Source organism: Nannospalax galili, unplaced genomic scaffold, assembly GCF_000622305.1.
Source record: "Nannospalax galili isolate Female #2095 unplaced genomic scaffold, S.galili_v1.0 scaffold586, whole genome shotgun sequence".
NCBI classification, from domain to species: Eukaryota; Metazoa; Chordata; class Mammalia; order Rodentia; family Spalacidae; genus Nannospalax; species Nannospalax galili.
In genome coordinates, this window is record NW_008355363.1 from 4,910,200 (window position 1) to 4,934,552 (window position 24,353).

Below are 24,353 nucleotides of genomic sequence, written 5' to 3' on the forward strand. Positions count from 1 at the left end.
ATTAGTATCTGGCCACAATAGGGAGCTAACTAAAAGAACCCCCTTTTTCCCTCAATATATATTTTTATAGAAATTTGGATACTTCATACAATACATCTTATTAAACAATATTTAATTTATTTCATTCTCTGTGTATGATTGTATTGCCTGCCTGTATGTAAGTGTACCTGTGTCATACAATACCCATGCAGAGGTAAGAAGAGGGTGTTGAATCCCCTGGAACTGGAGTTACAGATGGTTGTTAGCTTCCCTCAATATATATTTTTATAGAAATTTGGATACTTCATACAATACATCTTATTAAACAATATTTAATTTATTTCATTCTCTGTGTATGATTGTATTGCCTGCCTGTATGTAAGTGTACCTGTGTCATACAATACCCATGCAGAGGTAAGAAGAGGGTGTTGAATCCCCTGGAACTGGAGTTACAGATGGTTGTTAGCTGCTACATAGGTGCTGGGAATTGAACCTGGACCCTCTGCAAGACCAGCCAATGCCAACCTCTGAGCCATCTCTCCAGCCCCTCAGACACCATAATCATATTTAGACCTCCTCCACTGTTTGAACCCCCATAGCCTGCCCACCAGATTTCATGCATTCTGTCATATATGCTAAGGTCTTTCAAATCAGGTTTGTGTACCCAGATGTTCCTTGGTATAAGATCATCCACTGGAGCCTGGTCAACCAATATAGTGTTACTCCCTTAAAGAATATCAACTCTTCCTTACCAAGTAGTGATCAGCTAAGACTGGGGTCTCCTACCCATTTCAAAAGAGTTGAATTCTTAAGACTCAAACTTCAGAGATATTGACTACCATCTTTAAGTGCATGAGTCTATGAGAATTCATGAATTCATGAACAGTTATACATATATCACTGAAAATTCAGTGAAAATTTATAAACTAGAGGTCTAATAACTAGCTTTAGTGATCTTTGCAGTAGGAACTACAGTGAGAAATTTTAAAATATGAATTTTATAAGCTTAGTTTAATAGAGAGTTCTACCTGAACATGTTCACTGACAAATGTATATTCACTTGTAAGAAGAAGAATTTAGGACGAATTAGTTTATTACAGTATACTAATAGGAATATTTTGCATTGTATTCAGCTTTTCTGTTTTTACCTCAGGGTTTTATTATACATGTTCTTTCTGCTTAAAATTTTGAGTCAGTTATCTCTCTTTTTTTTTTACTACCATTCTATTTATCTGGCTAGCACAGAATTATCTATCAGATTTTACATTATATATCAGTTTCTCAGATTTGACCACCTCATCTGCCCTAGTTAGCTTTCTTTTGCTGTGATAAAACACTCTGTCCAAAGCCAATATGGGGAAGAAAGGGTTTATTCTGCTTACATGTCCCATTACCAGTTCATCATTGAGGGAAGTCGGGGCAGGAACCCAGGACAAGAACCTGGAGGCAGGAACTGAAACACAGACTACAGAGGGATAGTGTGGGTTGGCTTGCTCTGGCCTCTGCTCAGCTTGCTTTCTTATACAACCAAGGATGACTTGTTCAGAGTTTGGAACTACCTACAGTGTGCTGGGTACTCTCCCATCACTCAGAAATCAATAAAGGACCTAAAACACATGTCCACAGGCCAATTTCATTAAAAAAAATTCCAAATTGAGGTTCTGTCTTCCCAAGTGTGTCAACGTTACAACTTAAGCTACCCAACACATCTTCTGAATTGGAACTCTCATTATACTTATCATAGCATCCTTTTCATTTTTTTTCCATTTTTCAGTGACAAATACAGTCTATCTTCATTTGCTCAATATTTGTGTAATGACTATTACTTTTAGTAGACCACTGTCTCCATGGTATATAGCATAGGATTTGACACATATTAAATGATCAGAAAGGACTTATATGAAGCAATGAAAAAATAGTGTTCTGTGCTTTATAATAAAAATGGCAAGGTAAGCCACAGTACATTTTAAAAAATATTTTATTTATTATATTTATTTTAAGTGTATGAGTGCATTGCCTGCATGTGTGTAAGTGCACTGCCCATGGAGGTCAGAAGGAGGCATCAAATTCCCCCAGGATTGGAGTTACAGATGGTTGTTAGCCACCATATGGGTGCTGGGAATCGAATCCCGGTCCTCTGTAAGAGCAGTCAGTGCTCTTAAACCGCTAAGCCTTCTCTCCAGCCCCAGCCACAGTACATTTTTGAATGTTGTGTAAGACTTCTAAATATGTATGCTTATACCCATAGACAGTTTCCACTTTCAGATCTAAAGAATGTGCTCTTTCCAAATGAATTCTAATGATGGGAAAGAATTATTCCAGCAAAACATGCATACAATAAGTGACAGTTGAGTGCTCACCACTAATGAACACTTTTACACTGTCCCTTCCAAAGCTGGGCAAACAGTAGGGAAGAAATGGTGGACAGACTGTAAGAGCCAGAATATATGTTAAGGACTGCACAATTCCATCTTCTTGGCAATACACAGGCACTGTAATCACAAATCCTCAGCAACTACAGATGACTACATGGGATCTGCATAAAAATGCACACATCAACAGACATGCAACGATGGAAAATGGAAGAGGGACTGAGTGGCCCTGCCCCTCACTGCTGAACTATTTCCTATGGAAAGATTTACGAATAGGAGGGATCATTGCCTTCAGTTTTCTACCCACTGGTGACCCTACCAGGCTCCAATGGAGAGTCCCAATCTGTTGGTTACAAAGATGACCATGGTTAAACTAAGTGGGTCACACAACAAAACTCAAAGTCAAGAATCTGTGAAAGGGACAGCTAGGTAGGAAGGGAGAAGACTTCATAGGGGTAGAGGGAGATAGGGAGAGGTGGCAAAAGTAACAAGAATACATTTATGAAGTTGTCAAATAACTAAATAAGAAAAAAATGCATATAAAATATCATATATGAGCAAGAGTTAATGTTACCTTTCCTCTTTATTGCCTTTGCTTTATCTTCTAGGAAAGGAGTACACTTATTCTCTAGTCCAAAGACCTCTCACATATTTCACAGTTTTGCTTGATGTCAATGCTGTTTCTCTTTATCCTCTGTTTGTATTTTCAAATTTAACAGTGGTCTCACAATATCCTATGATGTCTTTTCTTAGAAAGAGAAAACAATGTCTATGGTGTATATATTCATATATATGTAAAACATAGTTATCTCCCACTAATCTCCCATATACTTTCTTTGTATTTCCCTTCTATTCTTACAAGAAAAAATGTACTCAGCCTGTGCATCGGATTCTATTCCTTTTTTAAGTCAGTGTCATGGTCTTGAAATTCCTTATGTGGTTCAAGCTGAACTTGAACTGCTGATGTTCCAGAACCTACCTCCAAATGTTAGGATTACAAGTGTGCTCTACCATGACCATTGCTTTTCTATTACAAATTTGACTTTGTGTGTCAATTATTCTCTATCTTACCTACCCTCATCAAACCTAGTTGCTTCGTCCTTTCTTCTTCTAGACCAATGCTCTTCAAAAATTTTCTACTGGAGATGCCTACTCAATAAATATTTACATGACTTTAAATAATATATAATACAAATTAAACATTTATTGATAATAAATTATAAAGAAAATTACATTAAAAATTTTGATATAGATATAATTTTACCATTTCTTATAAATGTAAGGAAATTTGCATGGTAATGAGATGGTTATGCTGATTTATTTTTGCAGAAATAAGTGAACTTTGACTGACTGTTTGATATTGCAGGGCAAGCAGTATCTTCAACATTTTTCAGAGTTGATTGGCATTTTGATTTTACAGTAGTCAGTTCTCAGAATAGCATTTAATATAAATATTAGGACACATTAGCAGAAATATATTTAGCCATTTCAATAATTATTGGAAATTGTGCCTTAATTCCAAGCCAAAAATTAATTTCATAATTTTTTGTGAAACTCAAGTCAGTAACTCAAATAGCTTTTAAAATCAAAATTCTAATGCAATACAAAAGATAAACTAATTTGATACACAATGAGGAATGATGATATGAAGTTATTAATAGTCTTTATTTACCATGATTAAATCATTATGTTTCTATAAAGTCTGAAAATATGTCTGTAGAGCAAAATCCACTAAAATTCATAATGCACAATAATATCAGAGCTGAGTTGTTTCAGGTACTATTCGTTGGCATTGCATGGCATGCTGGTATGTGCGGTGCAAAGTCTGCATATTGTGTGTTCTGAACAAAGGCTGTGGGCAAATTGTACAATATAAAAGAGACAAGCATGGCTAGAAATACTTTAGATTCATTATATATTTAATTTTGAATTAAAATTGGCTCACTGTATGTCCAGAACCTTTTTACTATGACTCTCACATTCATTAAAGGTTCTCCATAAAGAAGCTGTGTTCTAAACACCCTCTGAATATGCTAAATTCTTTTTTATTGTAAGACAAAGGAGAAAAATAATCTTTAACATTGAGCCATTCATTATATTACTTTCGTTGATTCATTTACATTAACAATGATTTTAATGGATTACATAAGACCACTTTACACAAATATATAAGGTACTTTGAACATATTTGTCCATGTACCTAGATTGATTTCTATCCTCTCCTTTTTCACCTTTCCCATTCCTGATAGCTACATTTATTCCATGACTGTTTTGCTTGTACTTTCATGTCATCTTATTTTATATAACTATGTGATTTATATAACTCTAAAATCGAGGCCCCACAAATAAAAGAAAATGTGCCATATTTGTCCTTTCGATACTTTCTTTTCTTCTCTAATGAATCTATGTACTCTATATTTTCTCCTCTTGCCACTGTCATCTTGCTTCTCTTACTGCTTAATTGAAATTACATTAGCAAAGATTACTAGTGACTTCTAATAGCTGATTATAATGTATATTTTTATATGTAAATTCACTTGATCATCTGCTGCATTTCATATTGCTGTTTATGACATCTTTTCTTTCTTCTTCTGAATTTTTCAAAGGTAAAGATAATACTTGATTACTGTAGAAAGTATAAACATTACATAGCTATGAGGATTATTGTCTTGACTAAAATTTTTGCTTTTGCTTTTGTGACATTTCAATTATTTTCTGATACATGTTTAGTCTTTATAGAGTAGCTAATTTTATAAAAGTTATTATAGATAGATGTTGACTTCTTGGCTCAAACTTTAAATTTGAAGTCCTCATGCAAGACACTTTCATGATTTTTGTCATTTTTCAGTGACTGCTAATATTATATCTATTTGATTACTTCCCATGTAGCAGTACCAATACATCATATTTTCTACATGCAAAGCATTAAGCTATCTCACAAACACATCAGATATCATGAGTTAAAAATATAACTTAGAGGCTTTGACCAAAGTCCTTTCCATTTGTTCTATTCATCAATGATATGATTTTTTTCAATTTATCATATTTATTGAATTTTTTTGCAGATTTCATACATCTTCATCATGTTTAGACTCATACCTTATCTGCACAATGGTCCCTGAGACAAGAGTCACAGAGATTTAATACAAGTGTGCTTCCCATACTGTCTTCTATGCTCTGCACATTTTCCAGTTGTAACATTCTGGATTAATCACCATCTGTTTCATGAGGAAGCTTTGCTAATGATAGTTTAGAGGAGCATTAATATTATTATTTCTGCCCCCTTCTGCAATGTTCCCTTAGCTTTAGGTGTAGAGGTTGCATTGTAGATATATTTCTTAGGGCCTTGTGCCTCATAGATAATCTCTGTGTTTGACAAGTTGTGGAGCTCTATAATAGTATCCATCTGTTGCAAAAAGGAGCTTTTTTTCATGAGGAGTAAAAAGTACACTTGTTGGTAAATAAGGATAAACATTATAAGACAGTAGGAAAATATTTTGTTCAAGGGATGTGACAAAAGATGTTTTTCTGTAGGATCTATGACCTCTCTAGTCATGTGTGTTTGACTATGTTTACAATAGTATACATGCCTTTCCTTCCATTAAGCAGGCATTAAGTCAAATTAGATAGCAGCTGATAACACCCCAAATAGAAACACCACTACAGCATCAATAGACATAGTTTCCTGGGACAGTCGTTGTATTTATAAGGCTTTACAGCTGGGTAGGATCATTGATTGGATTTCTCTCTTGGCAGCTGCCATAGCATCCTCTGATAGTATGAGAGCTAACTTTCAGGAAGAGGTTTCCAGGTCAGTTCCAAATGGATTGCTCCAAATCCTATGTCTGAAGTGTCCTGTCTTCAGCAATAGTCAACTATAGGCTCCAAGTATTTGGAAAGTTTGTCCCCAGTTGGTGCACTGTTTTGGGAGGCTTTAGAAAGTGTGGCATTGCTGGAGGAAGCATGTCACTGGGGGAAGGTGTTACAGTTCAGTGACCACAATTCAAGCCTGATGGGCTTGGGAACTCTGAGGTATAGGTGGAGGAGAAATCAGGATGCAGGGGATGCAGAGGAGTATGAAGCAGTGCATGCTTTATTCTAAGAAGCAACCTTATTTATAGTACAACAAGAGGAAGAGAAAATGTTCTTCTCAAGCCAAATTATCTCATCATGATGTTTACAGTACCTTTATGATATTTGCAGTACCTTTGTGTTCCCAGGGCTCCGCCCTTTTTGGAATCGTATCTGTCCTTCCGTGCTTATCAAACATTCTGTTCTTTACTTATAACTTTATTAGCTATGCAGCTTTGTTATACAAGCTTACTTAGGTACGTTTAATAGGGTTCAAGGAACAGTCATTCTCATGATAAGAATAACTGCAGAAGAATATCCAAGTTCCCCGGGAACTGAGGTGTCCCATTCCAGCTCTGAGTTTACTTCAGATCAGAACTCAGGCCTTCACAATTCCCCTTTCTTTATTTTTTATAATGCCAGATCACGTTATATCCAGAACAGAAGGACCGTGCCTGTCTTAGGTTGTCCTCTGTTAGAGCAAAGCCTTACCTGTCATTGGCACGCAGCTTCCATCAGCTATGCCCTGTCTTAAGTTGACTTTCTCTTCAGAAGATCTTACCCTTTGATGTTCTGTGTGCTTCTTGTATCTTTGTAAGTATGTCTTTGATTAATTTGAGGAAGTTTTCTCCTATGATCCTGTTGAGGATCTGGTTAATGCCATTGACCTGAAATTCTTCTCCTTCCTCTATGCCTGTGAGGTGTAGATCTTTTTATGGTGTCCCACTTTTCCTGCATATTTCATTCATGTGGTTTGTTTTTTAAATTCATACTCTTTGCTTGAGTGGTCCAATTCTTCAACTTTATCACCCAGCCTTATTATTCTGTTTTCCATTTGAGTCATTATTTTTGTGATGCTTTCTTTAGTCATTTCAAATTGGCTTATTGAGTGTTTCAGTTCCATCTTCATTTCAGCATGGGTTTTCTTCAGTATTTCTATGTTTTTTTTGCCGAACTCAATTTCAAAACCTAAATTGTCTTCTTGATTTATTCAGCTGTATATTTGATTTTCTTAAGTGTAATCAGGAGTTGATGCCTATCCTCTTAGAGTTCTTTGAGTGTTTGTCTTTAAAGTTGTTGAATTCTTTATGTTTTTGATCCTTTAAATTCTGTGTCTTAGCATTCTGCTGGGTAGTTGTTATTGTATAACACTTCTGTAGAACTGGTTAAGATTTTCTGGGAACATATTGTGTTAGTTATTCATATTTTGTGTGTTTTGTGTTGTGACCTGGGTATACGGATTTGTTGTTGTTGTTGTTGTTGATGTTGATTGTGTATCTGATATGAAATTCTATCCTGCCATTGTTGAGTTGAAGTCTGGTACTGTTCTTATTGTTGATGTAACTTGGTTACTATCTCATCAGATGTGAATAATTAGTCTGTGCTCTAAGTTTTCCCTTTTGATTTTTTTTTTCTATCTTATTTGAGGGATGTAATGGTTCCACACTACCTAGTCTGGCATTCTCAAGCTGAGTAAAGGGCCATAGGCCCAAGGCTAGCTGATAGGGACAGAGTAAACTGTTCTAACTCATTCTATATAGTGTATAGTGGATGTGAGCCCTGGAGCAGGGCAAATGGAGCTTGTCCTGAAGCAGGAGAATAATGACCTGGTCAATGGGATGGTTTAATGTGACAACCCAGAATCATGCCCTTAATTCTTTCTCTCCTCTCTTTCTTATGTCAAAATATTCACTAATGCAGTAGAATAGTCTTCAATATATCATGAATATTTTTGCATTTTCATTTATAGGATCACTGTTTATTGAATTATTTCATGCTTGCATGCATGGATGTGTAAATCATTTCACTGCCTTCAGTTTCACGTGATTCTAATCCAGTTTTCATTCCATTAAAATTGTCTCTTAAAGACGCAAATATGACTATATCACTCTCCTGCTTGAAATAGTATCTCCTCATTAACTTCCTTTTATTCCCAACTGAATAATTGTAACCTTCTTAGCAGAGATCCAAGTCCCTTGTGAACTGGCATTTTCCTACTTTCTAGCTAATATCAAGACTAAATCTCAAATAACTAAAATTAGAATGAATTGTTTTACTTGTCAAGTAACAGAAAGAACCATCAAATGGAATATAAACTAAAGTGCTTATGGGCACCTGGTGGGTAATTTAAAAAGACAGTAATGTTTGATGGGTCTTTTGGGTAGAAGTAAGAACGAAAGGGACAGAAATACCTAAGAGGAGCTGGAGAGAACTAAAGTGGAAGAAGATCCTGAACATAGCAAATCAAACACAGGAAACTATCATTCAGTCACTGACATGTTTATAATGTCAGAATTGTGTTGAGTAGATATGATAGGTTGATTTAAAGAACCAAGAGTGAAGATAGAACTTGACCGAATAATCTGTGAAGTGTCTGGTTATAATTCTCTTTTGTTTACAAGATGTCATTTGATTTCTTATCAAGGACAGAACAAAATCTAAGATTTTTAAATGACCCAATTGGGCCAGATTCTTATTCCATATGCATCTTTATGTCCAACCCTACCTTCTTGCCCTTTAGGCTCCACCATCACTAATTGCACGGTAATCTTTCAAATTACAGTCTTGTGATTTTTTTTTCCACACAATGTTTCTTCCTTTTGAAATGCCTTGCCTTTATTTCTCAGATGAATTTTGTATCCTTCAAAATTCCTGCACAATAAAATGACTAGCTCTTCCCTTGCATGGTGACAAGCACCTTTATTTTCAGAACTTGGGAGGCAGAAGAATGTGAATTTCTGTGAGTTTTTGGCCAGGCTGGTCTATGTTTTAAATTCCAGCCTGGTCTACATTGGGAATACCAGGCCAACCAGGGCTGCATAGGGTGGTCCTATCTCAGAAAATCAAAAAAATACAAGGGCCAGGAATCCCTCTCTGAATATCCATCTCACACAGATAGCCATCCAGGTATCAAATCTTAGGTTTGTTTATAACTTAACAAATATTTACTGAGTATTAGTATCAGCCAGATTATGTTATATACTGGAAATACCATGGGCAATAAGCTAAGCATGGTGTTTACTCCTCTTGGCCTTAGGTTTGAATGGACACACATGCACAAATAAATTCTAACATGATTATCAGTTTAGTACATCTGATAAATTAAGGAAGGAATGTACTGAGATATAGGTGTTAATGATGAAATATATACATAAGCAAGCTACTTCTTTATTACTTTGGGCATATGAAATTATTGGTGTTTGACCTGTGCATCTCATAAAATAAGGAATTTTATATAATTAATCTTAAATCTTTTCTTTCTGAGAAATTGATATCTAAACCAAGACCTGAAAGATGTATAAAACTAGCTACATTGGCCAAGTTTGGAGATTAGCATGCTTCATGAACCAAGAGAATTGAGAAGAGTTAGTGACTAGATGAAAGTAAGAAAGAGACACAATTCAAATAATTTAATACTTTAATAAATTTTTATTGAATTCTCATAAAACGTAAAGCTTCTAAGTTTATTTCATGATCCCTCTGATTACTGTGGGCTTGGAATGGTATGGAGAAAGAGTAGAATTAGGCCTACCAATCTGAAGTTGACATAAGAGAGAAATATAATGTGTTACATACATAGGGTTTGAAATGAAATCTTGGTTTAAATCTTGGTAGTACTACATTGGTACTAAATCTTGGTAGTACTTGGTAGTACTATATTTTAGCTCTGTTACTTTGTGTGGGTTATACTCAAATTCTCTAACCTTAAATTTCTCTGTCTGGAAACAGGAGTAATAATGGGATCAATTTCATAGGCTTAGGCTAGGGATTGGACAAATCAATTGCAAAGCAATGAAGCAGTCCTTGGTAATATACACTTAATAGATACTAAGGATTAAAATCCAAATGTGAGGTGATAATGGCCTGGAGAAAGTTGATAAAGATATACTTGAGAATAAGTGAGTGGAATGAGAGGAATTATTGGGCTTTCAAGGGCCCAATCTAGTAATGGTACATAAAAAGGAAAATAGTTATTAAATACTTCTAATTCCTGTCAGAAGCTTACATGAGGTATAACAGTGTCTCTAATAAGAAAAAAAATCTTAAATGTGCATAAAATTTGTTTCTAAAATAGAAGATTTTTAGAAATTTCTTTTAAAATATTTGTATTAATTATTTGAGAATTTCAATCAATGTATTTTGATCACATTTACCTTACCTTTTTCCTCCTATCAACTACCGGATCAAGCTTTCAACTCTTCAGCCCTCCCAACTTCTTATCCTCTTTTTTTTGATAACTGACCAAGTCCTATTCGTGCTGCCCATATACTTATGGGTATGGGGACATCCATTGGAGCATGGTGAATTTACTAGGGATGGTACCCTTAAAGAAAACTGGCAGATCTCTGTGAGTTCAAGGCCAGCCTGGTCTACATAGTGAGTTCCAGGACAGCGGGGGCTACAGAGAGACCCTGTTTCAAAAAGACCCCCCCCAAAAAAAAGGAAAAGAAAACTGGCTTTCTTTCTCCCAGAAGTTATCAGCTATCAATAGCTTCTCAATTAGGGGTGGGAGCTCTTGAGCCCCACCTTTCCCCATGGTGGATTGTTGACCAGCTTGATCTTGTACAGGCCTTGTTTAACCTCAGCTGCTGTGAGTTCATAAGTGACATAGTCCTTTCATGTCCAAAAGATTCTGTTTTACTCTGGTGTTCCTCCTAACTCTAACTCCTACAATTTTTCTGTTTCCTCTTCCACAATGATCATAACAAAAAAAGTTTATATATCATTTTTTCTTATGTTAAAAGTCTTCTATATTTTTTCCATTTTCTTCTACCACAGAATGGAGACTGCTTGGAACACCAGCAGATGAGGATTTCAAGAAGCTTCCCAAACCTTGTTCTCCTTGGCAAGTGATAGTCCGTTCTGAGAAACACCTGACACCATGGGGAAACGGGATAACCGGGTGGCCTACATGAATCCTATAGCAATGGCCAGATGGAGGGGTGCCAGTCAGTCTGCAGGTCCAACAATACAAGATTATCTGAATCGACCAAGGCCCACCTGGGAAGAAGTGAAGAAGCAATTAGAGAACAAAAAGAAAGGCTCCAAGGCATTGGCTGAATTTGAAGAAAAAATGAATCAAAATTGGAAGGATGAGCTTGAGAAAAGCAGAGAGAAAGTATTATGTGGAAAAGTAAGATCATCCAAAAGAAAAGAAAGAAAGAAAAAGAAAAAGAAGAAATCTTGTCAGAGTACATCTTCACCAAGCTCTGATTCTTCAAGCAGTTCCTCAGATTCTGAGGTTGAGCCCAAGAAACAAGAGAAAAAGAGGAAGAGAAAGAAGAACCGTTCACACAAATCATCAGAAAGCTCCATGTGTGAATTGGAATCACAGGGCAACGTGTTACCCCCAAAGAAAAAGAAGTCAAAAGATGAAGCTGAGAAAGAAAAATACACCAAAAGCTGCAGCAGAAAAAGAAAGAAGGTTTGTCCTGAGGATAAGCCATCTTCATCGGAATCCTCATTAGAATCAGATTATGATGAGGAGGTACAGGCAAAAAAGAAAAGAAAGCATGAAGAGCAAGATAAAAACATGGAAAAAGTGAAAAAGAAGAAGAAGAAACATCACAAGAAACATAGTAAGAAGAAGAAGAAGAAGAAGTCTAGCTCAAGTCATAAATCAGTTTAACAGCACGGGGAAAAAAAACAGGCTTTCTCTATTTAAAATGAAGAAAAGTCTAAAAGAAACTTCAACTGTGAAAGCTAGGGCATATTTACCAAACTGCATGAGATTCCCGGTGTTGTTAGATTTATTCCTGGACTTTGCATTGCCAGTCAAATACCACTGTGCCAGAAAGGGCCATATTTGTTGCCTGCAGTTTAAATATAGGGTTTTGTTTGTTTGTCTTTATGCCCAATAGGTATATTCCTCTGGGAAATAAAGCTCTGTTGTCTTACTCGTGGTTAAAATGTTTGGAGTTAAAATGAAATGTTTTAGGTAACAAATAGTTTTGACCAAAAATGTATCTAAAGTTAAATATATGTCATTTATACACATCTTTACAGTATAATCAGGAATATCCTGACAATTATAGTTGACAATATAGGTGACAATTATAGTTTTGAAGTGAAGACTTCACATTGTTTCAAAAATCTTTCCTTTTGTAGATGTGTTTGGTTGGATTACATTTTTTTTCAAGAAATTTTTGTTTACATGGGGAAAGGGCTCGCAGCAGGGAGTGGGAGGGGGGAGTGTGTGCTACTCTGGCTAGCTGAATAGTGTGCCTTTGATCCTTACACATCCTATTTTTGCCAGTTCAGCAGCCATTTTTTTTGTTAGTGAAATTCTGGAATGTTGTTGTATACTGCTTCAAGTGAACAAGAAAGCAGTGTACAGCATAAGTCTTCAAAGCTATGACATTTACCTCCACTTCAGCACTATTCACTCTACAGAACTAAATACTAATTAGCATTAGAATATTACAGGATTTAAGGTAACTTTGGTGTTTTTGACATGGAGTCATTTTAAATAGACCCTGATTTCTTTTTATTCATAGATAGTGAATTTTTGCACATTTTATACTGTTGATTTAGTTATGCAGCGATATTCTTTATAACAAGTGGTAATCCTTTTTAATATGATTTATGGCTAATATAAAAAGTTTAAGTTTATTTTATCTTAATCTTTGGGTATTAATTTCATTTCATTACCATGTTTAAACTGCACATTTGCCAAAATATTTTGCATGTAAAAAGAAGGTCTTTAAGAAATTGTACTGCCTTCATATTGAAGCTGTTTTACTATAAGCAAGTTGAGTGCCAGACCTCTAGTATGCTGTGTGTCTTGTTATTACTGCCAAAACCTTAGTATTTTGTTTAAAAGTTTGTTATCTTGAACATTAGTATTGAACTAAAATAGAATTTAAATTTAGGCGATAATAACATGATTTATCTGTGTCCATATTTTACTAAGATCCGGTGCCTTGTGTCTGTTGCTGATTAGTTTTCACCACTATTGTTAAAAATGAGTTGAAAAATATTCTTATTTTGCATTTTTATATATTAGAGTAGTAAACTTGTGTTTCAAAAAACACCTATTACAGAAGATAAACTAATTGCAATGTCATGTTGCAAGCGATTTTGGCATGGTGAGAGAGGCTCAATAGTTCTTGTTTTCAAATACCTGATTTCTTTTCAGATTCTTTGAATCACAAGTAAAATTATAATGGTTGTACTTGGAGTGGTGGTGCACGCCCTTAAGCCCAGCACTTGGGACAAAGAGGCAGGTGGATCACAGTGAGTTCAAGGCCAGTCTGGTCTACATAGCGACCAAAAAAAAAAAGTGTTACAGTGGTAATATTAGGTTCTCTCAGTGTGATTCTTGGAGTATTTTAGTAATTCCATGATTGCTCTCCTGGGAGCTTCAGAAATTTAACTGTTTCTCAATATACATATATATATATAATATTATAATATATGCTGATAAAACTATTACATTTAAGAAGTATTTTGTACCCATATAGAGTTTTCAAGATTGTTCATTAAATGTTTTCTAAAAGTTATATTATTTGTATAATATGGCAAAGCCATTTTCAGATCACCCTATATCTCTGTGCTCCCATTCACTTCCCAGCTCATTGTAGTTGGGTGATCCTTTTGACTACTTCTGTCAGAGGGACTGTAAACAGAAGTGATGTGTCATTTCCATACTGGAGCAATGGCAAATTCTGCATGTCTCTTCAGCTCTCTCTTTACCTTCAACCATAACCTGAAAGCAAAGGCCAATCTTCATGGAAGATGCAAGCTGTATCTTTTTGTTACACTTTAGAAGGATTTTGCCTGGAAAACTGATTAACTTGCAATGGGATTTTTTGAGAGTAAAAAATAAATTGTTATGTGTTAAGTCACTTAGATCTTGAGTATTTTTTAAAATTGTTGTATCACCTAGCCTAATCTAAATAGAAAAGAGAACTCTAAAATATCTGATTCAATATTTACATAAAATAATGTACATACCTTCTATCACACATTCCTGAAAACTGCTAATTAATCCAAAGAGACCACATATGTTGTAGTAGAAGAATATGTTCATTTTGTTTGCATTAATTTTCACATACTGACTCAAGAAAAGGTTGATTTTATATAGTGTTCATTCTGCTGATTATGGTCAAAACAGTGTTCCAGGAATGAATTTTGGAAGGAAAATTTTAAAACAGTCATTGCTACTTCATGAGAATACTATTCTTTAGAAGTAAGTATGCATTATGATAGAAAATATGGTGCAGAATTATATTAGGAATAATAGTTTAGATGGATTACCTGAACATTTAATATGTTGCCTCCACATTGAAGCAAAATAGTTTGAAAGCACTGAAGTTATTCTGAGATTTGTTTTATCTGATAAGTGAGAAGAATAGCTTTAGCTATAACATTCTATGAACTTTGTCTATGTTAAGGGGAACCATGAGAATGTCAATAAAGAAGGAAGTAAATGGGAAATATAGATACAATCTAGATTACAAACTTAATTACAAACACTAAAAAGAATCTGAAGGATCTTAGGCTAAAGATAAAAATTTAGTCTGAGATAGGAGAATTAATAAAACCTAGGGTTCCAGACTTGTACTTCGATAACTTTGAAATTATAAAATTCATTTTGAAGGGGAAGTTTTAAAGTTGATAGTTACACTACACTAGTCATCTTCTCTATATCCCTGTGGTGTTTGTGTGTGTACATGTTTATGGCTGTGTTTATGTTTGTTTAAAGGGGTGAAGGGGTGGTGACCACAGATTGTGGAGGTTAGAGGATGACAATTGGGTGTCTTCCTCTGTCAGTCTGTATTTTTTTGAGACAGATTCTTTAACTGAACCTGGAGTTCATTGAATCAGCTAGCCTGGGTATTCAATAAGCATCTATGATTCTCTAGTACTCCCTGCCCCCAAACATCGGGGTTAGAAATTTTCATCACCATGCCCAGCTTTTACATGGGTGCTAGTGATCCAAACTCAGGCCCTCATGCTTCCATTGCAAGCACTTTACTCTTTGAGTCATCTCCCCTGCTGTCAGTACTCATTCTCCATTTAACTATATTTTACACATATTATTTTGTCTAAGATGTTTATTGTCCTTGCTTTATGTCTTATGAAAATTGTAGTCAGACATTCAGAGATATCTATGTACTTGTAATGAACTGATCTTTTTTTTTTTTAATGAAACAAGATCTTATGTATCCCATACAGGCCTCAAAATTCACTATACAGCCAAGAATAATCTTGAACTTCTGATCCCCCTGCTTCAGGAAAGCTAAGATTGCAAGCATGTACCACCATACTGGGTTTATGCCTGCAGGAGTCTGAACAGCCCTTTTTCTTGACTCATTAATGGCATATACCTTAGTTTACCTTGTATTATATATTTTGTATACTTGCAAACTTTAGGTTCTAAGACATTGGCTCTCAGATAAGCAGTGGATTGAAATGTTTATTTCCCCCACCCCTGCCACCACCCATGTTTTTTTTTCTATGTATATCAGGCTGGTATCAGTCTCCCAGATATATGCTTATAATCTCTCCCAGAGATTCAAGACATGTGGTACCATGCCTGGCCTCTCCCATTTCTTTATATGTGACCTCCACCAAATTGTTTCACCTCTGTGTAGCACAATTTCCTCATATACAAAAATCAGAAAAGAGTAATTATCTCAGACTATTGAGAATAAGAAACATTTAAATCATTTAACTCAGTTCCCAACATATAGCAAACATTTAAAATGTTATATATCCTCATCTTCATTTTGTACTATTTATTATTATTGTGATATTATTATTATTATTATTATTATTAGTAGTAGTAGTAGTAGTAGTAGTAGTAGTAGTAGTACTACTACTACTACTACTACTATTGAGACAAGGTTTCACTATGAAGCCCTGGCTTGTTTAGAACTTGATCTATAGACCAGGAGGTGGTCTGCACTCATGGAGATCCACCAGCCTCTGCCTCCCCAGTGCTATGATTAAAGGTGTATGCCATTTTACTAGACAAATCATTATTATCTTCTCTTTCCTATTTGTTAGTTCATTTCTTTTGATACCTTAGTTCCCTTCTATTGTCTAGGTATACCATAACCTATTCATTCACTTACCAGAGTGCATCTTTGTTGTTTCTATGTGTAGCAACTATGAACAAAGTTACTATAAACATCACTATGCAAGGTTTGTTTGACCAAAAGTTGTCAAATTATTAGGATTAAATAATGCAGTAACATTTTTGTCCCTGTGATTAAGATCTGTCATAAACAACTTAACCAAATGAGGATTTATTTTGGCTCACATTCAGTCCATGAATGTTTGACCATCAGTGAAGCTTGGGTGTAACATCATGGAAATGGCCACATGTGGCAGAGGAGCTTCTCTACCTCATACAAAATTGGAGAAAGGGAGGCTAAAGAAAGGGAAGAAACTCCCATCCTCAAGTTCCCTATTTACTCTAGCTATATCACAGCTACTAAAGTTTTAAGACTCTCCTATGCACCAGCTAGGGACCAAAATGCATGATCATCTTCAGATATACTTCATATCCAACCATAATAAATGCCAAGGAGTGGTAACTGCTGGTAAGTTGCTCAAAATTTTTGCATTGCATTCCAGATCTGTGTTATGATGACTAACTCAATCTTCTAGAGCTCGTTCATCTACTAGCATCTATTTTCAAGTGGAGAATAAAGTAGGAGAAGAACTTTATCCTAAGCCCAAGGGGCATGTACTATTATCTTTCCATTAAGATTTTCTACAGGGTGAATATCTCTCTTTGTGTCCCAGAAACTTCTGATACCTTTAGGGCCTTTGCTTCATAAAGCCTTGCTGTTTGTTAGAATTGGAGTTGATGGAGAGACCATTCATTCCTAGAACCCTAGAACCTAATTAAAATAAGATGGGTCACCAACAGATCTTAGAATTTTACCAAATATGCAATATGTTGTCTTCCAAATCCACAGAAGTAGACCAAGCATTGCATCTCTTTCATCCTTTGTGGTAGTGTGACAACTTGCCTCTCATTTTATAGGGAAATTCCCCAATAGACCCAAGACTACTGAACCCAGAAATTACATTAATAATAAGTCCTGAACCAATTTAGCTTCTGCTCATTGGTATTCATAGCTTTTACTAATGTATCCATGGCAGTGTTATTCAAATTATAATCCATGGACTCATGTCTGTTCCTAAATTATTTATAATTGGTTTAACATAAGATACATACAGAAAACAAACACAGAAAATGAAATGTATAAAATTTGTATGGCAATTTAGCATACTTCTTCCTTCCAAACATGTTACGATTTGGGAAAATTGCATTTGTTATATTTTATAAATGCAAAATTAAATGTAGCAAACAACATGCAAAAATGTTAAATTGGAAATCTGGAAAAATGATACTGTCCTAGTGAAATTTTATAAGAACTGATGTAGGGTGCTTGATGATTCCAATTCAGTAGGTCCACTTTACATATTATCAGTCTATGGTCCAAAGTAATATCGGTGTGATATCAAGATGACCAAAGTCTTTTTGGACTACATTTTGACTGAGAGTAGGAAAGTTCAATGGTCATGAGGCGATGCAGTAAACAGTACATTGTTGCGCATGTAAAAATATAAATTGTTTTTCATAATCTTGACTCATCATAAGATCAAAGAAAATCATTTAAAGCGTAGTAGCTATGCACTAGTTTTCGGGTCTGTGCTGATTTTCTTTAGTAAAGATACCACATTTGAAACCATGGCTGTAAATGGCATTATTTGCAATAATCTATTGTGATTTTCAATGATTCATCTGGCATTTGCACCAGGCAGACAAGTGTGTCAACAGAGAGTGTTATAAAAAACATTTTATATCTGAAGGGTTTGGTGATGGTGATTATATGAAAATTTGGAGGCTTTTGGTTTCCTGTCATGGGAGGAGCACCCAATTAACTTTTTCTGCCGTAATAGCCCTCACTCCGTGAGACAAGGAGCAATTATGAAAATCCTTCCAATTACTTCATATTCTTCTTCCTATGACACATTCTACAACCCAGGAAATAATCTCAGAATGGCTTTAGATTCAAATAAATGTATTGAAAATTGAGCATGGGCCACGATGCCATCTCTTACCTCATTCAACTAGTGGAATACAGTGGCATTCTAAAATCTCTAGATAACAACCCAAACTCCCAGTAAGTAGCTATAATTCTGAGAAAGTCAGAGTATTTTTCTCTCTACAGTGCTCAGGTAATTATTTTAATGGCTGAAGATTTTACTGAAAAAATATTAAACGAATTTTTATGGTGTATACCTGTGGCTGAATTTCAGAACCCTCCACAGAGTTTACACTTTGCTCCTAAATTGGCAAGCCTTGATCAAATTGACACTGAGGAAACAGAGAAGAGGCCCCAGATCCCCACTATATGTACTCAAGTTAGGCTTCTAAATTGACTTAGAATATTTCTATCGTTATTAACCAGCAAGATAGTTGAATATTAATGTATTTCATTTCTGGAGATGTGGTCAGCTGGCTGGTTATTGCAACAATTGCCTTTAGATCAAAATGCATCTGACATTTTGTAAAATTATACTTTGTCTCTGATAGTTGTAAGCCACCGTTTGACCTCTACAACACCAGATCCCATTACTTCCATTGACATTAAGGACCACAAATCCACCACAACATTTCTCACTGTTTGCTGGAATGGAGTCCAATCGCACTACCAAGTTGAGATTACATATATTGTCCACTGCATGTTTGACCTCCATGTTATAATACACTGATTCCCAAACATCAATATATATCAGAATCACCTGGAAGGCTTGCTAAGAACACCAATTTATGAGTCCTACCCCCAGAGTTTCTAATAAAAGCAGCTCTGTACGATCTCCAATAATTTGCAATTATAGTGAATTCCAAGGTTAGGCTGATTATACTTTTCTAGGAATTTGATTTGAGAAGTATTTCTCATTTTTATGGTGAAAAAATATTTATTTACTATATTAACTGCAGGTCATTGTTGAATCTAGAAATCAGTCACAGGATCCCGCAGCTTGTAAATTTTATTCCCAGGTAATTGGGCAAGCATAACACTACTAAACTGTAAAAGAATTCTTTCATGTCTGTGCATTCAATCCATTAAACATTAATTTCTATCTATCTTGGATTAATATTTTGTAGTCAGGTCCTAAAAATGCAGTTAACACTCACTTATGGTGCTGGCAACAATGACATTGATTCATAAAATATAGATGTAGATTATGAGACAAGTCCTGATACTACTATTGAAAAATGTCTTATACAAAGAGACAGAGGATGCTGAAACTGATGTCACTGAGGGAATACCTTGTAAATAAATATTATGAGTTCTTGTGCTTCAGCTCTTTTGTCTTTTTCCAGGAGTATTTGTTAGCCAAACCAAACTGAAAGCCAGAAAACATTATGGCCTCTTGATGTCTATAAACCATAAGGAATAGGCTTCCAGAACAGAAATCAAAGTGGGAGAGCAGAAGTTTAGTGGGACAAATGATATTTAGCACATTGACCCATTTGCTGATCGGTGTACTTGTATGGAAACCAGTCCTAATCCATTTTTTCTCCAGTTTACCCTCAAATCACACCCATCTTGTTGCCTGGATTCTAAATCTCACTTGGCACATCATTTGTTCACAACTGTATACAATGTACTAGCTGCCTAATGCAGCTCCCTGGGTGTGGAAATCATTGGTATAATTTAAAAGGTGCTTTAGCTTCTTGTCCTGAGTATATGGCAATACTGCATTTGTATATTTCCCTCAAGTTTGGTGTGGCAGTGTTGGTATACAAACAGAGATGATCCTGGTATTCCAGGTGAATTTCCAAAGTTCCCAAAAATAAAAATTAAATAAAATCTCAATTTTTTGGCATGTCTACTTTAAATGCTCATTTAAATTTCCAAGAGACTTCCTATAATTTTGAATTTAGAAAGAACTAAGAAAGTGGGTGGGGACAATGAAGAAGACTGTAAAATTCACAAGTTTTTTAAAAAGAAACAAGACAAATTAAGAGCAATAAAACAGATCTTGGAGATGAGAGGTTAAAATTGGACTGCTGAAATGGTCTTCAGCTCATGAATGAATAATGAAAATGTGTTACATGTACACAATGGGATTCTATTCAAATGCAAAGAAAAAAGAAAACATGAAATTTGCAGGTAAATGAATGGAAGTGGAAAGTATTATAATGAGCGAGGTAACACAGACCCGGTCAGATAAATTCTCCATGTTTTCTTTTAATTGTAGATCCTAGCTCTGAGTCTTTAGATTTGACTATACAACCCAAAGTAACCTCAGAAACCAAGAAAATAGAAAGGCTCCATGATGGCAGGTGAGGAGAAAGAGCTCTAGAGTGGGGGATAGAAAGACATAGGTGCCATGAAGGGTAGAAGAGGGAAAACAGGAAGACATTAACTGGGGAAGAAATAAGGTTAATACAGAGGGCAAGAAAGAAAAGAAATATAACTAATAATTATGATGTTTGAAAAAGCCATCGAGAAATGTCTTATTTTACAAGCTTACTTCAAAAATATAGTTTAATTGGAGTTTTGCCACATGGCCTTATCATGCTCCCTCCATTGACCACACACTATTTAACAGAACTCCTGTGCAGGCATAATTTCCCTGTGAGTTGTTGGTTGGGGGGGATTCGAGAGACCCCCCCCAGAACAATATAGGCTATTGCCATGACCTGCCATGCTACGTATTGCAAATGTTGCCATAGTGATACTTTTATCTTGGATGTAACTAACTGTCGTCCCCAAATCAAATATTTGACACACCTAATCACATTACATCCCAGGCAAGAGCAGAGAGCAATGAAATAACTCATGCGTGCTTGTCCTCAACTCTCTTTCTCTACTTTGAGACAGTTCAGGATTCCCTGCCTAGAGAATCATGTCACCCACAGTGGGTAGGTCTTCCCAAATGTTATCATAAACAAGATAATCTCGCATAGACCTGGCCAGAGGTCATTATACCAGGAAATTTTAGATTGTATCAAAGTAAGAGTTTAAACTAATATCATGACAATGACAATCATAAAATTGAAAATATTGGTTACTTTTGATTGTGATTAGATAGAGCTGACTGGGGCCTACTTTATTAGAGTCCAATTTTATCTGAAATGGGTTATTATTTAAAGGAGTTGCTAAGCACAGGCATACATCATTCTCCATTCCATTTTACATATTTAACATGTTACATAATAATAAAATAGAGCTATGATAACAAAATCCTTCCTTATGTAATTCTATAATTGTAAGTCCTTATGAACTATTGATAAAAATCTTTTGACATTTTGCTAAGAAGCAAAGTAACTGCTTTTCTGTTATTGATGTTTGTAGAAAGGTGATAATGAAGTTCAAATCCGCTCATAATTACATTCTGGCTTTGAATTATGTCCATACTGCTCTTCATTTTTGTAGGACATTCTATACTATCAACCACTCAGCTCATATTTATAGATGCTTAGAAAATATTCTCATAAAGCATTCACATGACTGGGTTAAAAGTTATAAAATCCAAGTCAGAGAAAGAAAATGCTAAAACAAAGTTTATCTAATGCATCCTTCATGAAATTATGTATATACCAATTGTTTAGCCATATCTTAAACATTTAAATTAGGAAATACTTTTTAAAATATGTTGCTCTGAGTACATTTTCCTGAATCATATAGAATGCCTATTAAAAATAGATTCTTTACTGACTTAGTAGATTTTTCTTAAAATATTGTGTGAATAGGCCTGAGATTTACAATTTAACAAAGTTTCAGTCAAAAACATGAAGAATAAATTCTAACTTCATAGTGATTTATGAAATAAAATGGAAAGTAGTAGTGATGGGGATTATATATTGAGGTTTTTTTTCTTCACATGAAATTTGTTGGGAACAGATTATATGTGAAAAATTGCTAGTAACTAGGAAAAAATGTTACCATGACGTAGCTCTAATATGTATACAACATGATAACTGCAATCAATTGAGAGTAGTGAATTTATAGATATAGAAACAGAGAAAGAATGTCCAGCCTAATGCAGTGAATGGTGACTTTGTAGACAGGATGATACCTGTGCTGAATTTTAAAGGACAGGTAAAAGCTGACTTAGTGAAACAAGTGTCTGGTAGCTGCATCCATTGAGGAGGAGTAATAGAGCATGTGGCTGCATGCATGCTTTACAAATAGTGAAAACAAAAACAATGCCATTTATGGGCAATTTCCTGAAATATTTGCTCCATGGCTTCTGTTTCATGAAGCTGATCCTGCATTTCCCTGCCCTTATTCTAGATTCACTTTTTGAAAAATAAATGTCATGGCAAATCCTCATCTCTGTGGATGAATTTGATAATTCTGTCATAATTTTCTCATTCATTTAGACGTTTCATCCTGTGAAAATTGGTTCTCAACAAATTCAAAATCTTATTGATGACTCAGTGATCTAAGTTCCTCACTCTAGTATTTATATTAAACTCCACAAAAGACTCCCACCAAACTAAAAATCTCATTGATGGCTCACTTAAGAATCTAAGTCCCTGGTTCTAATATCTGTATTAAAGTCCACCAAAGACGCCCATGAATACTGCTGTAATTCAGTCCCATGTTCAACCCTTGAAGACATCTGGGAAACCACAATTCTTGAATTCTGAAACTACTCTCCTCTCATCATATTCTCGTCTCTCTCCATTCTTCGTCTCTGTTAATTCCTGCTGCTCATCATACAGCCCTATGGACTCCATCAAAACTCTCAGTCTGCCTGGCCTGCCAGTCCCTGCCAGGTCTCACTACCTTCACATTCTAACCAACATATAAATTTCATTTTTATGTATAGAGCCTCAACTTCCATTTTTATCCACCTTCAAATTGATCCATCCTAACAGAACCTTACCTTTGTTCTTTCTCATTCTTTATTCTCTACCTCATAAATCATATCTGTTTATTAATTTGAGTGTTTGTACCTTGAAGGAATTTAGTTTCATATTTTAAATATTATCTATCTATACACTGATTCATTCTCCATATATCAATCCATTCATAAATCTCTGCTCCTATCATCTATCCAGATTGCTAAAGTACAAAAGGTAAATTGCTTTAGCTCTTAACTACATGTTGATGCTCCCCAGCTATATAATTATAATCATGATCTTTCCTCCTCAACTTCAGGCTATATAAGCAATCTCATATAGTGAAACTCCATTTCAATGTTAAGTTTAGAACTTCTAAACTTAAGACTTCCAAATTGGACTTGTTATGTTCACAAACAATTTTCTGTAAGTTTCAGCTTAATGACTTTCACTTAGATTATCTCTCAGTACTAAAATGACAAAGGTTAATTTCAAATTTCAAATCTTTCTGACATTATGTCTGTCTAACTTTACTGGAAAAGGTTGTTGGCTGTGAAAGACTCATGTAATTACACTGGACCCACCTGATAATTAGGTGTAATATCCCTGTCTTAATATTGGTGATGTTAGTTGCATTTGAAAATTTCTTTTTAGCATGTAATACAATATATTAACAGCTTTTTGGAACTGTGGGTATTTCACAGACCATTTCATCTACTACAATCTCCTCAATGGTGTCTAAAGTTTCATGCTCCTGCCAAATATATATGTATGTTTAATCAAAAGTTCCTCCAATGCCTCCCTCCATTAAAACATCAACCCAAAGATCAAAAATATCATAGAAATATCAACAGCTGAAGAAATTGAAGTATCTTCCTCTATGCCATATGTGGATAAAGCTTTGAATATAGTTTATCAGGTACAATTCATAGAATGATTCCTCTTCATTTATGAATTTGTAAAACTAAAGAAACAAGTTATCAGCTCCCAATATATTCTTAGATGGCCCTGAAATAGAAGATGCATTATTAGTTACTTTTGTGTTGCAACCAAGTACCAGAAACAAGCAAATTAAGTGGAAGAGGTTTGTTTATTTA

At 35.1% G+C, this 24,353-nt stretch overlaps 1 protein-coding gene across 1 annotated transcript in view; it reads left to right on the forward strand.

The window, feature by feature from the left end:
* The window catches only part of LOC103749606 (protein FAM133A), a 38,907-nt gene extending 26,732 nt beyond the window's left edge, over positions 1-12,175 (forward strand). Inside the window, exon 3 of the mRNA XM_008852465.1 lies at positions 11,202-12,175. Within this exon, the coding sequence (XP_008850687.1) occupies positions 11,305-12,051 (747 nt within the window). The 5' untranslated portion in view covers positions 11,202-11,304 and the 3' untranslated portion in view covers positions 12,052-12,175. The remainder of the gene's footprint in view (positions 1-11,201) is intronic.
* Positions 12,176-24,353: the final 12,178 nt, after the last annotated feature.